Genomic DNA, 15,479 nt, shown 5'->3' with positions numbered 1-15,479 from the left:
AGAGAGGCTTGAGTGAAGAGATGGGGCTGTTAGTGGCTGGGGAGACAGGAGCACCAGGCCCGAGGCAGCTCCAGGCCACTGGCTGTGACTCTTGTCTACCCCCATCAGCTGCTGTACTCACTCTGAAATAACACCACCCATTCACCCCGACACAGAGGTTGGCCAGGCCTAGGGCCTCCCGCCCTCCTCTCATCAAACCAGGGCCACAGCTGGGGAGGAGCTATTCTGAGGGAAGGCAGGGTCTAGGAGGAAGGAGATGAAGAAACACATGGGTATATTTTTCATTCCCATCACTATTGAACTGGAACAGAGCAATCTTCTACGCAGACAGCTACTTACTAAAAGATGGCCCTGGCATCTGTGGTCCACATCAGCCTAATAGGAACCCTGCTGGTTGACATGCCCTGTTGCAGAAGGAAGACAAAGGAGGTGTCTGAGCAGGAGGATGTGGGCACTAGAGAAAGGGCAGAGGAGTTCAGAAGCTGAAAGGGGCTGGGAGCTCACTCCTCAGGTGACCTCCTGTCTTCCAACCTTTACACTTGATGGCCCAATGCCCAGGGACTTCACCAGTCCCCCTAGGTGGCCAGAAGTGGAGAGGAGGAAAACAGGACCACAGGGATGGATCCCAGGGTGACCTTTAGAACTGGAAGCCACTGTCACAAACAGCGTTGAGGACTTTGCCTCTAATAAACCTAAAAAGTGAGTGCAGTAAGGGCCTCATCAGCCTCTGTTGCCATGTTTACTCTGAGATCATGATCAAATGCAGCCAGCAAGCACAGAGGGAAGAGGACAGGGGCTTGCGAGGGGTGGGCACAGCCTCGATGCACGCTCTATGGTCGGTATTTGCACAGGAAATGCTGCTGCTTGCTGCAATCATTGCTCTCCCAAGTTAAAAAATCTGTAAGAGAATAAACAGATGAGAAGAACAAAGAAAAAAGAAAATAAACACGTTCAAACCCATCCGGTTCTGTACTGCACTTCCCTGTGTTACTTGAGTGCTTTGCTTGGAACCCCCGGGAAGGCACTGCCATGGTTAATCTCATGTGTCCACTGGGCTGGGATGTGTGCCCAGGTGTTTCATGTGAGGGAATTTTTTTATTTAGCTGTGATTAGTATTTAAATTAGTAGACTCTGAGTAGAGCAGATTACCCTCCATAATGTGCATAATCATCCAGTGAAAAGATGGAGTTTCCTCAAAGAGCAAGGAATTCTGCGTCCAGGGTGCCCCCCGGCCCAGGACTGTGACATCAGCTCTGCCAGGCTGACAATCACATGAGCCAGTTCCTTAAAAGAAATCCATCTCTCTAGGGGCGTGTGGGTGGCTCAGTCAGCTAAGCGTCTGCCTTTGGCCTAGGTCATGGTCCTGGGATCCTGCGATCAAGCCCTGCATTGGGTTCCCCACTCAGCGGGCAGTCTGCTTCTCCTTCTGCTCCTGATCTCTCTCCTCTCTCAAATAAATAAATAAAAACTTTAAAAAACAAATAAAATACAATTTAATAAAAGTGTTCTTCAGTCAATTCTCCATGTGCCTTGGAGCTTCTAACATTCTTAACAGCTACAATGTCCACTTTTGCTTGGTTAACTCCAGTGATGGGGATCTCACTACTTCCCGGAGATAGCCCATTCTATTTTTGAATAGTGTTAATTGTTCACAATTTTCTCCCTTAATTTAGACAGATATCCACATTTTGTTAGCTTCTACCTATTGATCTTGGTTGTGTCTCTTCTATCTGGACTGTCTTATGCCTTTCACAGCAGCGGTTGGGGTCTCTGCAAGTCTGGGAGAAGCCCTTCCTTCATCTGCGAGGAGACCTTCTCCTCGTGAAGGGTCAGGACCTGGCCTCAGAGTTTGTACCTTACCCACCATTCATCCTTTGCTGTTGAAAAGTTTTCTTGCTCTTTTTTGTGCATATAAACTTTATTCCTTAGAGGGCAGCCCCCCTGCCTCACATCCCTGAGTCCTCAGTCCAGGCCTTTCCCAGACTCACTTCCTGCCCAGGAGCAGTGCCCTGGTGACACCATGATGGCCCTTTTAAACCCAATGTCTTTGGCATCAAGTAGCCCCTTTATCTCTGATATTCTGTTTCCTTGTTTTATAAGGGAAATGTTCCACATGATTATCCGCCGTGGTTCTCAAATGTGAGGATTTTATGGGTTATGTAGCATCGTCTGGAGACATTTTTGGTCAAAACGACCTGGGGTGGTGGTGGATCTACTGACATCAGGGTATCCTGAACCTACGATGACAGGACAGTCTCCACAACAAAGAATTATCCAGCCCCAAATGTCATTGGTACAAAGGTCGGAGACTAACTTATTAGCATAAAAAGCCCAGAATGAAAGCAGACAAGAGAAACCAAGAGACTCACATGATCATGTGCAGCCTGCAGCTGAGGGTCTGGGCCCTGCATTTGGGGACAAAACCCAGGGGAAAAGAAGAGGGAAGAATGCAGGCAAAGATGAGGTCCTGTGCCCTCCCAGGGACCCCTGAGTATCAAGAAGTCCGAAAGGAGTCCTGCATGTTTGCTCCCGGTAGTCGGGGTTTCCCAAATTGTGGCATCTTTCGCCCTCATGGTATGAATATAGGATTTTAAAATAAGCCTATTACAGAAAAAAAGTGTGGATGTAAAGAACCTATTAAGTAAACAGCTGAACCACTGGGCCAGAGACGGCCAAGATTGTAAAGTGGTCACAGATGACTGAAGGTTGGTACAGCATGTCTGTGGCAAGACCACCGTCCTATAGAACACAGAGTTGTTGGTGTGGATGGGCGATGAGGAGCGGATGGTCCATATTTGCTCTTACAGGTAAAGGGCAGGGCTATGATTTAGGAAGAGGCAAGGGACAGCATGTGAGGACTTACTGTTCCTGGCGCTTATGTCCGCACAGTACTTGTTCTCGCCCACGGACTCGCCAGACCAGCTTTTGTATAAATAAAAGGCCCCATCGATCCACTGCCACTTCTGCCTCTGCAAGTGACCAGAGATGGAAGATAGTCAGCCAACAGGCCTCCTGCTCACGGGCTCATAGCCAGGGGCTCCTCTCCAGCCCTCTGAATACTTGTAAAAATTTGTCATTGCAAAAATAGGGGAAGCACAGAAATGTGCACAGAATGAAAAATAGAAAACTCATCCCATTTAATCAGTGAGAGGAAAACATTACTAATATTTTGGCATATTTACTTCTGGTATAAATGTTTTTCTCAACCACAACAGTTTTATGTGCTAAAATATGTGGTGAGCTTTAAGATACCTCTTCAACTGTGCATCTTGCTTCCTAAACATTTTGAAATGGGAATGATGTACTATAATTCTATTGATGATGATTATATTGTTTCTAATTTACAATTATTATAAAGAACATTGCCATGAACAACTTTGTTCTGAAGCTGTTTCTGTACTTAAACATATTTTCTTAGGTAGAAACCCAGAGGTAGAATGTTTGGGTCAAAGGGCATGAATATGTTGAGGGTACTGACATGCATTTTGTCAAACTACTTTCCAAACACTTTCCAGTTGTAGGAATTTAAGTCTCCATCTACTGGAAAATTTCTTTATAGCCTTAAAAATATTATTCACTGAGGGGCTCCTGGGTGGCTCAGCGGGGAGCCTGCTTCTTCCCCTTCCTCTCCATCTGCCCCTCTCCCTCCCCCTGCTTCTGCTCTTGCATGTTCACACATTCTCTGTCTCTCTCTCTCTCTCTCTCTCTCACTTGCTCTCTCTCTTTCAAATAAATAAATACATCTTAAAAAATTATTCATTAAGACAAAGCAAAAGCTTGATAATCTTACAAATCAAATTATATTGCTATTTTAATTTGCATTTCTTTGATAACTAGAGACATTGCACAAATTTTTCAGGATTTTATTAGCCATTTACTTTCTTCAGTTATGAATACAGAAAATTAAATCCATCCAGCTTTCCCAAGGGGGCATCTGTGAACCAACTCTGAAGTTACCTTTTGTGGGTCATGCAGGCCGATCCACACAGGCTGGTTTCTTTGGAAGCCCCTTATGTACTGTGCTACCATGTTGGCTTCCTTTATATTCTGGAGAGATGCCAGGTGGGCTCCATTTCCATACAACTGACAGTCGAGCTGTGGGCAAGAAGTTGTGCTAATCAACTCTTGAGGTTTAAAAGCATTGTCCTCATCCCAGAACCCTGGTGCACCAAGCAGCATGGAGTGTGCAGCCCCATCTCCTCCAGAACTTGAAATCTAAACCCCATAACACTTCCTGTCTCCATAGGAGAAAACACAACTGTCACGAGTGTGAGGTTTCAGAGGAAGAGGCAGCCCAAGGCAAGGTCGTGAACTTTGGGGTCAGTGGAAGTGCCTGGGCTCCTCCTGTTCTTGTGTCATGTCACCTCAACAAGTCATATGACCTCTCTGAACTTTTCTTACCTGCTACACAAGGGAGTTTGTGAGGATATAATTGCTATAATTACATATTATAATTCTGCATTGCAAAAAATCTAAGAAATCACTCATTATAAAATGTGCTTTTTTGTTCATGTCCCACCAGGAAAGAAAGAAAAAACCACTGCCACTGTATCTAAATAAGGGAACATCTGATTTTGGAGGTGTTCAAATGTGAACAGGATGTGGATAGGATAGGGTAGTGTTCTTCATGGAGCACCTTCAGTATGATGAGCATCTCACACATGCTCTTTTACTGAATCCTCACCCAGTCTTAACAAATAGGAGCCACCTTTAGTTTATGGTGGAGAAACGCATGATCAGAAAATGGTGTTAGACTTAATTGCCTAAGAATAGAGCCCAGGTCTGCATAACCCCCAAGTTTCATGTCTGTTTTATTTTAAATTATTCTGGCCCCTATATTGCACAAGAATAACACATGGTAAAGTGTAAACAAATGCTCTGTACTTTATTTTGTACCAAATAGGAAGAGTGTGAATTGTCTAAAAATGAGTGATGCCTCTTTCAGGAGAGAGGAGACTCCTCAAATGTTGGTTTAGAATTGAAGATCTTGTGTTAGCTACTTTTTCATTCTAGATGAATGTGCCTATCTGTTTGCTTTTCCTCAGCAGTAGCCACAGGACTTAACCTATTTGGATTTTTGAGTGTCTTCATCCCAGTAAAGGTAGACCAGGGACTGGTGTGGAAGCACATAACTATCTGTTCTGTTGCAACTTTAAAAACTCTCAGCTCCAGACCCAAGTTTATTTTACTCCTATATGCCTTTTTTGATCCCAAATTCTTGTTCTTCTTCTTCTTTTTTTTTTAAAATTCTTGTTCTTCAAAGAGTCTACCTTCATTCCTATTCAAGAGAATGTGATCTGGATTTTTCTTGTCCATTACTGAATGATAATCACCTTTTGTTTCAGGTACTGGATGGAACATGGGGCATAACCATAAACAGAAATTTATGGTCCAATTAAATAAAACAAACTTTTATATCTACACATCATATAGCTAGATAGAGATATATACTTATTTTATGCTCTTTTGTAACAGGATCTGCCTACATGATAGAACTTAATTTAATAAAGCTCAATTTAATAACAGGGTCTTGGCTGTGGTACCTATTCCAATGTTTCCCTTTGGTATCTTGCTCATGGTTAGATGTGGCTAGTGTTGAATGCTCATACAATTCTCACATTTGTCAACCACTTTACAACACCAAATGCTTTTATACCCCTAATTTTATTTGACTTTCAAATTTGTGAGGCACAGAAGCCAGATAACCAGTCAACATTTAGTGAGAGTACTGGTCACAAAGGATTCCTGGGACAGAAGAGGAAGCAGGCTCCAAGGGGCTTAGTGATATTTTGCTCCAAGTCCATGTTCCTGGTGGTGACGGAACCAGGCCTGGAACTCAGATCTCTCTCTTGTGTCCAAAATCAGATCCACCTGTCACTTTCTTGGGCCCTCCAGGCTAGGGGTCTCAAGCACTAAGACTGGCCCTCAATATTGGCAACTAGTCAAGCAGCAGCAGTGGCCATGGCAAAGGTTTTTTGAGTCCTTTTACAGCACCTTCTCTGTACTCTGTTCAGGAGTGGCTAACCCTGCTAAGGCTCTGTATCATTTCTGTGGACTGTTTTTGCCCAATAACTTCAACAGAGCACCCAGCATGTGCCAGAGGCAAGTTATTTTAACAAATACTTCTGACAAGCCCATGGGATAAAGTGTCATCCTCATTTTATTTTACTTATTTTTTAAAGATTTTATTTATTTGTTTATTTATTTGAGAAAGAGAGAACAAGTGGAGGGCAGAGGGAGAGGGAGAAGCAGACTCCACTGAACAGGGAGCCCCAAATGGGGCTCAATTCCAGGGACCCTGGGATCATGACTTGAGCCCAAGGCAGGTGCTTAACTAACTGAGCCACCGAGGTGTCCATGTCATCCCCATTTTAAAGCAAGAAACCAAGTAAAGTGAAGTATAGCTTAACTCTATAAGGCAGACTCATGATTTAAACTCAGGTCAATATTACTCCCAAGTCCCCAGGTATTTTCCTCTTTGTTTTGGCAGAATTCATGTTGGAATCTCTGGAAACAGCAGTACAGGTAGCCTTTCAAAATTTCTTAAAGTTGCTTCTCAAGAATTGAGGAAAAGCTGATTGCTCTCCATCAGCTTGCTTTCTATCAGTGAATAGTGTCTGGGAAACTCCTTCTTCATTTAGTTCTCTCTCTCTCTCTCTCTCTCTCTCTCTCTCTCTGTCATCCACATCATCCCAGGAAGCATTGGATTAAGGCTGACTTCTCTGGGTTTGCTTCACTGCTTACTCTGGGTGTAATCTTGGGAACATCACTTATGCTCACACTGCCCTGAAATTTTCTGTTTCAACATCAAAATTTTGCACTAATCCTGCACTTTCTAAGGGCAGGGAAGACTTTGTATCCTCAATAGCTGTAACTTGGTAAGTGCTCCATCATTGCTGAGTTATTTGTATACAGAGTTCTGAGGCCATTCTGGGTGCAGATCACACCACATATCCCTATAAGGTGCCCCCAATCTGTCACATCAGTTAAACCACTGCAACCCAGAGAAAGAACAGCATGGGCTCCCCACAATCCTCTGAGGTGGAGCGCCTACTTGGGTATCTTCAGTGAAACAAAACCAGTATATTTGTTGGGTGGTGTAGACAGTGAAGCCTTCTATTTGTTTAGATTGCTTCACTTTCTATTAGGTGGTTCTGAAGACCATATCCCAGGCCTGGTAAATCTGGTACAGCAATTCAATGTTTCTTTCTATAAGGTCTTTATCTTCTTATTCTCCTTATCTTTGTGTATTTCTGTCCTCACTGACAGTAATCTCCAACAGCAATGGCTGTTTTTGTTTATTCTTACTTCTTCATGGACCACCTAGGGTCTGGGCATATAGCACATGGTCCATCAATGGTTTTAGAACTGAATGAATTGAAACATACAACTGCTTTCTTCCATCTCAGCAGCCTTAGAATGCCAAAGAATAACCCTTAGTTCTGAGTTACATGAGACCTGCAGCTCTGCGTGGCATCTTGCTTTAGAGATCCCTAAGCGTGGGGCCAGATTTCTTACCTCAGCCTCAGACCAGCTCCTCAGCTTCCGGAAGTATCCATAGCAATTAGACTTGTAATAAAACCATCCAGGAGCACAGCTGGGTCTCATGATGATGTCTGCACAGACACCAAAGGCAATCACAGTCATGATGGCAAAAACAATCAATTACCACACTAGCTGGTGTACAGAATGATGGGGAGGCTGGGTGCCCTGAGGAAGGACCCTGCTATGTTGCCAAATCTTTATACTGTTAATCTTTCTCTCAGCCTTCTCCAAAGGGAACTATGGCCTTTAGAAGGATAACTGTGCATTGGAGAAAAGGATACAATGAGATCTTTTGGGGATTACTGAACACTGGTTCTGAACTGACACTAATTCCAGGATACTCAAAAAGTCACTGTGGTCTGCCAGAGGAGAGGCTCATGGAGGTCAGGTGACCACAGAGTTTTAGCTAGGACCATTTCATGGGGTCCTTGGGACCCCAAGGCCATCCTGTGATTATCTCCCCAGTTACGGAATGCAGAATTGGAACAGACATACTCAGTGACTGGAAAAATCCCCACATTGGTCCTAAGGTCAAACAGCCATAATGAAGGCAGCACAAGAGTGGATGAGTGGCATAGATTGGTAGTTGTAGGCATTACAAGAAAGGAGTGCTGGCTTTGGCTAGGGGGACACAGGACAGGTTAGATGGCAACTTGGATGGAGCTTGAGGATGGGTGAGCTGAGCCATAAGTCAGTAGCAAGGGGACATGTGAGGCAAAGGGGGGGTGTGAGCAGACGAATGGGGGCAAAAATGTGTAAGCTGTGCACAGCAAGAGAAAGCATTTAATTTTGTCTTAAGTATAGGGAATATTTCAGGCAAGCCTGGTGGAAAGGAAATGAAGGATCAAGGCCTGAAGCCAAGGAATCTGTGACAGAGAGAGGCACAAGTTCTTTGTGCTAGTGGATTAGTGAGTGGGCTACGATACCATATCTGAAGGTTTAAAAAACAAGAAGGTGGCTGAAAATGCAGAGGGCCTAGATGATGAAGGGAATGCCAAGCTGGCAAGTTTGGGTTTTGTGACCATGTGGCTGTGCTCCAATGCTAGAGATGAGTGCAAGGCTCTTTCTATTTCTAGTGGATGTCCACAGACTGTTGTTGTCACAAAGTGAGCATTTCCTCACTCCCCTCTCAAATGACACTACTGTTATTTTCACTGTTCTATTTCATCCCTTGCCTATAAATCTCTAGGGATTTCCTATGCTTTCACATAATCTCCCTACTCTGGCTAGCATGTGAGGGCTTTCATGACCTGGTCCCACAGCCCTAACCAGTTGGATCTTCCTATGCTGCAACCCCAGAAAGTCTCTACAGTTGAGGGGACGATCTGTGGAAGAGTAATGGAGTGACTGGTAGGAATGTCCTGGCTCTACTTCACTCCCCAGGTTTAGCTTGGATGAATTTCAAGCCCCTGCAGGGAAGCCAGAACCAGAACAACAGGCAACTAACTCTCTGGTTAGTTGGCTCCACAGGAGGGCTTGAAGGCTGCCTCCCATAGTCTTTCACACTCTAGCATGGTTCAGAGAAAGTGGCTGAATTCCCCAGGACCGGGCACCCATAGGATTGAGAGAACTGGTGGCTGCTGGTTGGCATGGTGTGGAGGGCAGAGAGCCTTAGAACACAAGGACACATTCAGGGTAGGCTAAGACAAGAACCACAGATGTGAGTCACGGACATGAATACGATGCCCAAAGAACACTACTTCTCTCCCTATGTCCTTCCAATGGATCTCCCCATGGCCAAAGTATTCCTCAGTGGGAAGAATGTCAGGTTATATACATGCTCAGACATGGTTTCCTTCACGGGGCCACATGGAACTGTGAAAGTCACCCTGGACTAGGCACCAGAACATCACATAATCTTACTGTGTGATCTTGGGCAAGTCCCCACCTCCTCTGGGCCTGATTTTCTTCAGAACAAAAGCATTATACCAGATGTGCCCACATCTCATTTTCCATTTCAGATATTCTATGATACTTATTCTTAATTCATGTGTACAGTCTTCTTGGCTTTATTTCCTAGAAGATCTTAGGTTATTGATTCTCACTTTGTTGACACGTTACTTTGTACTTGATGCTGGGTCTACATGTATGCAGGAGTCATCTCTCCCATGAGGCTGTAAGTCCTTTGCACACCAGAATTCCCAGCATATTCAAATGGAAAAACAACGTGTAAACATTGGGTAGCTCTAATTAGATCTCTCACTTATTGACCACTAAGCATCAGGTGCTTTAAATACATTATTTCCACCCTTTACAAGAAACTTGTCAAATAATTATTATAACTGACATTTCGTTGATAATTTAACTATGGCTTACAATTATACAAGGCTAGAATTTGATTCTATAGTCCTTGCAATTTTTACCATGTGACATGGTCTTTTATTCCTGTCTGATATCCACTGCCTGCAGCACCTAAACATTTTTTTTTTGGCAAAAGGAGGGCTATGTGAGTTTGCTGCATGAACACTGGCTCTAGGCTCAGTTCCAGCTGAGTGACTGATACTCACTACCCAGGACGTCAGTGCTGGCTATGCAGCTCAGCAGTAGGAGCAGCCACATGCTTTTGGGAGCCATTGTCCTCTTCCCTGGACAGCAGAAATGCTTCAGAAACCTCTACTATAGGGGTCTCAGATATCTGTGAGTTTTTCCCTTGAAGTTCTTGGATTCACCTGGATCTGCAATCTGAACACAGTGGGTGAAACGGACCCAGGAATTTAGATGCCAAATCACCTAAGGAGGAAAAAAAAGTTTGTTCTGGTTAAACCCAGATTATACAATAAAGGAAGCCTCAGGCTAAATGTAGAGATTAGGAATATTTAATTTGTGTCACCTGCAAGGCCTCTGGCCCAGTGCCAGAGACCTAACTGTACTGGGTACTGTAACTGTACTGGGCTGAATAGTTTAAAAGTCTGGATGAAAGCATTTGGTATATTGTGAAGACCTTGCTTCTGCTATTTTCAGGAGAACCAGCAAGCTTTCTCACAGTTGGAGCATAATGGACTTTCTATAGAGTCGATTCAATCAAATTAAGTTGGTCCCAGGAGTGAATTTTTCTGTTAGAATCAAAAGTGAATATATGATCCAATACCCACATTTCACAGATTAGAGGACCTGAGGTCTATGGGTATGAAGTGGTTTGGTCATTGTCACATGGCTACAAGTAGATATTAGGGCAACCTTCTGTCCTTTACACTTAGGTGATAACCATCTTTTTTCTTTTTTTAAGAAGATAGCTTTGTTATCTTTCCCCATCACCAGACTGTACATGAATTATTAAAACATCAGTGAAAAACTGGAAAATAGGAAGTAAATTCAATCTTCCAGAAATAAACAATTTAGTGACTAGCTGATAGACATCTTTTCACGTACATCTGTATATGTGTGAAGGTTTGTGTGTCATTTTATATAAACAGAGTCATAGAGTTCCTTTACTTGGTTTTGTTTCTCAGAAACTGGTTGATTGTAATGAATCTTCTTCCCCTCACATAAGTATTATGCAGTTTTGATTCCCTCTTTAGTATAAGTGCACACACACACAGGGTTGTGACTTCACAGACATGCACAGTCACAATGATACCCTTGGCTAAAATGCCCTCTGAATGGGCTGTTCTATACATTCCAGTAATAGTGCACAGACAGCAATGCCAGTTTCCCCAAACTTTGAGGAACACCTAATTTGTCCAGTTTTTTTCCTTGCTAATTTTGGCATAATAAACAAAAATCTCATTATTTTGTTAGTATTTTAAAAAATATTAGTAATTAAATTACTTAAATTAGTATTTTTTAAAAATGTTCAAAATATATAAAAAGCTGAACAGCTTTTTTTTATTGGAGTTCAATTTGCCAACATATAGCATAACATCCAGGACTCATCCCGTCAAGTGCCCCCCTCAGTGCCCATCACCCAGTCACCCATCCCCCCGCCCACCTCCCTTTCTACTACCCCTTGTTTGTTTCCCAGAGTTAGGAGTCTCTCAGGTTCTGTCACCCTCACTGATATTTCCCACTCATTTTCTCTCCTTTCCACTTTATTCCCTTTCACTATTTTTTATATTCCCCATATAATGTTTGTCCTTCTCCGACTGACTTACTTCACTCAGCATAACACCCTCCAGTTCCATCCACGTTGAAGCAAATGGTGGGTATTTGTCACTGAACAACTTTTTATATGATGATTGATTAGCTTTTTAAATATCTTTTGTAAATTTTTGGTTTACAGCTTTGTACATTTTTCCTGTTTGATTGCTATTTTTTTCCTCAGGAATTTGTAGGGCCTTTCTTTGTGCATTTATTGCCTTTCATATATTACTAAGAATATTTCCCAGTTTGTATTTCTTCTCATTTATATCTTTTGCCACACTGAAAATTTCAATAATGTCCATAAATATTAAAATATCCACCCATATTCTCTTTTATCTTCATTCATCTGACATTTATTTTAGTGTAAGCATGCCATTGGGTCCAAGGTTTTTTCCCAAATGATTATGAGGATGAGGAATTCCTTGAATCCTGCTTTGAGCATACTTTATAATCCAAAAATCAGAATATACATTCTGTCAAATAATAGATTGCTTAAGGGAAATGATGGAACATAATATTCAAACTTTCCTAGACAATCTGAAGATTCAATCCCAACACAAGTCCATGTGAGCACTCTGACACAGTGTGAATAAAGGAAACCAAATGGTGAAGGTGTGATGACCACCCCTTAACATAATTACATTAACCCTGCATTTCCCTGGTGAACCTCCCTTCTGAAAGTGATGGAGATACTCTCAATGTCCTGCAACCTCCTTAAAACACAAACAGCAAGGACTTCTCTGTCAAACCAACTGTCTGGGGGAAGGGAGGTAAGGCATCTTTTGGAATAATCTATAAGTGGATCTTAACACACTGACATTCATTGAATGCTCTCATGCCACCTAATCTTTTTTTTTCATGCCACCTAATCTAACCCTAACTAAGTTGTATTGTACATATTGCTAACTTATTTTACCCATGAAAATACCACATTCATTGAGATTAAGTAACTTTCCCAAAGTTTCACAACTTCTAGATTTCACAGCCATGATTTAACCTGACACTGACACCAAACATAATGCTCTTTATAAGGAACAAAAGAAATCCACAGTTCAAATTTAAAAACACAGCAGCAAAGAGCATGACTAACATCATTAATTAGACCCAAAGCTTATAATATCTGGCCCAGTGAAGAGCTAGCAGAGGAAAACTAATGTTCAAAAAAAAAAAAAAGCCTTCTGCCCTCAACTGGGTAGAGAATTACCTGGATGGCCCTCAAGGCTTTGAAGACCCCTGTCTTCTTTGGTGTCCTGAGAGATCCCAGGGAGTTTCCTGAGTTCTTATATCTTCTTGCTTCCAGAATTATATGACCTTTGTTTTAATCATAGAGCAATAATATTGCTTCAAGTAATAATCCATCCATAAAAGTCTTATCTGTAGTCAAAGCTAATGTATGAGAGAAGGCTTGAGAGTGAATCAAATAGCCAGAAGAACTCCTCCCTGTTTGTAAACAGCCTTTCCTTTCCATCCCATCCTATCAAAACTGACAACATCCTGTCATCTGTGAGAAGCCCATCTTCTCTCGCTGTATCTACTTTTTCTTCTGTCAGTCCTTTTTATCTCTTTCTACTGTTAATTTCCTTTCTTTCTCCTCCCTTTCTATAAAGATGCCCCACTTCATCTCTGGAGAATCAGGATGTGTCTATCTTTGTGGAAAAGATTTGCCACCAGGCTGGATGGAAGTTCTGCATCCCTGCCGTGTGCTCCAGGGGTCCAAACAGACTTTCCCCTTTAAGGCACCAACTCTATCCCCCTCAGCATGCACCCCATTCCTCAAATATCTATTTCAGCTCCTACTGTTTGTTCCTCAGGAACAAGGCACTGAAATCTTGTCCTAATGCAGGACAATTATGTCAAAATAGTTCACATTGATATACTGTTTTACCATAGAGTGTTTCTGTGAGATCCTAACAGAACCCCTGGGAGTTATGTAGGACATTTACCCTCATTTCACACTGACGAAACTTAACGTTAAGAGATAGTAGAGAGCCTGCTCAGTCAGGTGTGTGACTCTGGTCAGTAGTGGAGCTGGATAGTGACCTCAGGTCTTCCCTGTTTCCTGAATCACACACTCTTATTAAGAAAATAGCCTATTTAGAAAAGGCAACACAATTTCTTTCTCTAGTGTTGATAGCAAAAAAAATTAAACTATGTTGAAAATATCAGCAATTATTCAACCTCAAAAGACTAGAACTTTAAGGCTGGGGAGGATAATGGTATTTCTCAAGTCCTGTGCTTCTGCTCTACCATCGATGAACCTGTAGCCCAGAGAAGCACCGTGAGTGATTCAGTACAGAGCTAGTTTGGAGTGAAGCTGGTATCAGAAACTGGGCTTTCTTCCTCTCAGCCCAGAGTTCTTTTTACAGTGCTACTTGAGTTTTTCCATTGGCTTTTTCTAGCCTGTGTATACATCTGCGGTAGGACAGGAGAAAGTCATGTTTCCATGGTGCCCAAAATGTATTTTAGAGAACCTCTGCGATTCTGATGATACTTTGGAGAAAAAGCACAAGGCCTGGCTTCAAATGAATGTTTGTTCAGGTCCTAATTTTGTTACCTACTCTCTGCATAACATTGGGCTGGCTCCTGAACCTTTCTGAGCCTCAATTTCCTAAATGTATGTGGTAGGAAATCACCAGATGAATTGTTTTTTACACTACTGGTTAAACATGGCCTTTCTCCTTTTAGGCAGCTGGATGGGAATCGTGACACAACAGAGAACAAAGATATTAATTCCAAACCTTTTAAATTCAAGAGAACTGGTCCAAATGCAAGAGAGCAATCTTTCTTTCTTTCTTTCTTTCTTTCTTTCTTTCTTTCTTTCTTTCTTTCTAGGATTTTATTTATTTATTCATGAGAGACACACAGAGAGAGGCAGAGACATAGGCAGAGGGAAAAGCAGGCTTCCTGCAGGGACCCTGATGAAGGACTTCATCCCAGGACCCTGGGATCACGCCCCCAGCCAAAGGTAGACACTCGATCATCCTGAGAGCAATGTTTTGACAAAATACATGTTTAGGTAGATTTCCCAACCCCCAACCCTCACTCTGCTAGCTACATGTCACTATATAAAGTCTTGAGATGAGAGAGAGGGAAGAGAAGAAGATGAGACAAGAGAATTAGAGGCTCATAGGACTTAATGAGGTCTTCCACTGAACCCCCCCCCATTAGTTAGTTCCAAAGGTGGACATTAATGGAACCTACATAAAATTGTGGAATATAAGAACACAGAAGACTCAGGAAATACCTGCATTGAAAAGGGCCACTGAATACTGAGTAGAATTTTTTGAAATTTTTCTATATGTGGACACATCATACAAGACATTTAGAGAAACTTAAAACTGCAAATCAGCAACAATTACCTCCAAAACTAGGATCAAGGGTGCCTCTGTGGCACAGTCAGTTAAGCATCTGCCTTTGGCTCAGTCATGATCACAGGATCCTGCGATCAAGCCCCATGCTAGGCTCCTGCTCTCATGGAGCCTGCTTCTCCCTTTCCTCCCTGCTTGAGCTCTCTCTCTTTCTTGAATAAATAAAATCTTTAAAAACACAAAAACATACACAATCCCCCCACCAAAAAAAAAAAAAAAACTAGGACCAGAATAGCACCATACCAGAGTAATTAAAATGCAAGGGAAATAACTAACTAAATAAAATATATTAATAATAAAAAACAGACAAATTAATAAATAAAAAGTGTGAGGGGAAGCAACTTTCTTATAATTTTCACATGTCTTAATTTCATGCTCTTCTCTCTCAATGGCTAGTTAGCTGGGTATAGATTTCCAGGTTGAAAGTTGCTGGAGAAAGGGGAACCCTCTTGCACTGTTGGTGGGAATGTGAACTGGTATAGCTAC

The 15,479-nt window shown here is 42.3% G+C and overlaps 1 protein-coding gene across 1 annotated transcript; it reads right to left on the bottom strand.

Moving 5' to 3' along the window:
• Positions 1-830: 830 nt before the first annotated feature.
• On the bottom strand, positions 831-10,119 carry LOC129501190 (regenerating islet-derived protein 4-like). The gene is made up of 5 exons (XM_055312143.1): positions 10,053-10,119; positions 7,519-7,616; positions 3,958-4,095; positions 2,864-2,969; positions 831-898 (listed from the first exon to the last, which is right to left on the bottom strand). Exons 1-5 carry the CDS (start codon positions 10,117-10,119, stop codon positions 831-833), a joined length of 477 nt encoding a protein of 158 aa, XP_055168118.1.
• Between the last annotated feature and the right edge of the window lie 5,360 nt (positions 10,120-15,479).

Source organism: Nyctereutes procyonoides, unplaced genomic scaffold (genome assembly GCF_905146905.1).
Source record: "Nyctereutes procyonoides isolate TBG_1078 unplaced genomic scaffold, NYPRO_anot_genome, whole genome shotgun sequence".
NCBI classification, from domain to species: Eukaryota; Metazoa; Chordata; class Mammalia; order Carnivora; family Canidae; genus Nyctereutes; species Nyctereutes procyonoides.
This window is presented reverse-complemented; position numbering and strand designations above follow the sequence as displayed.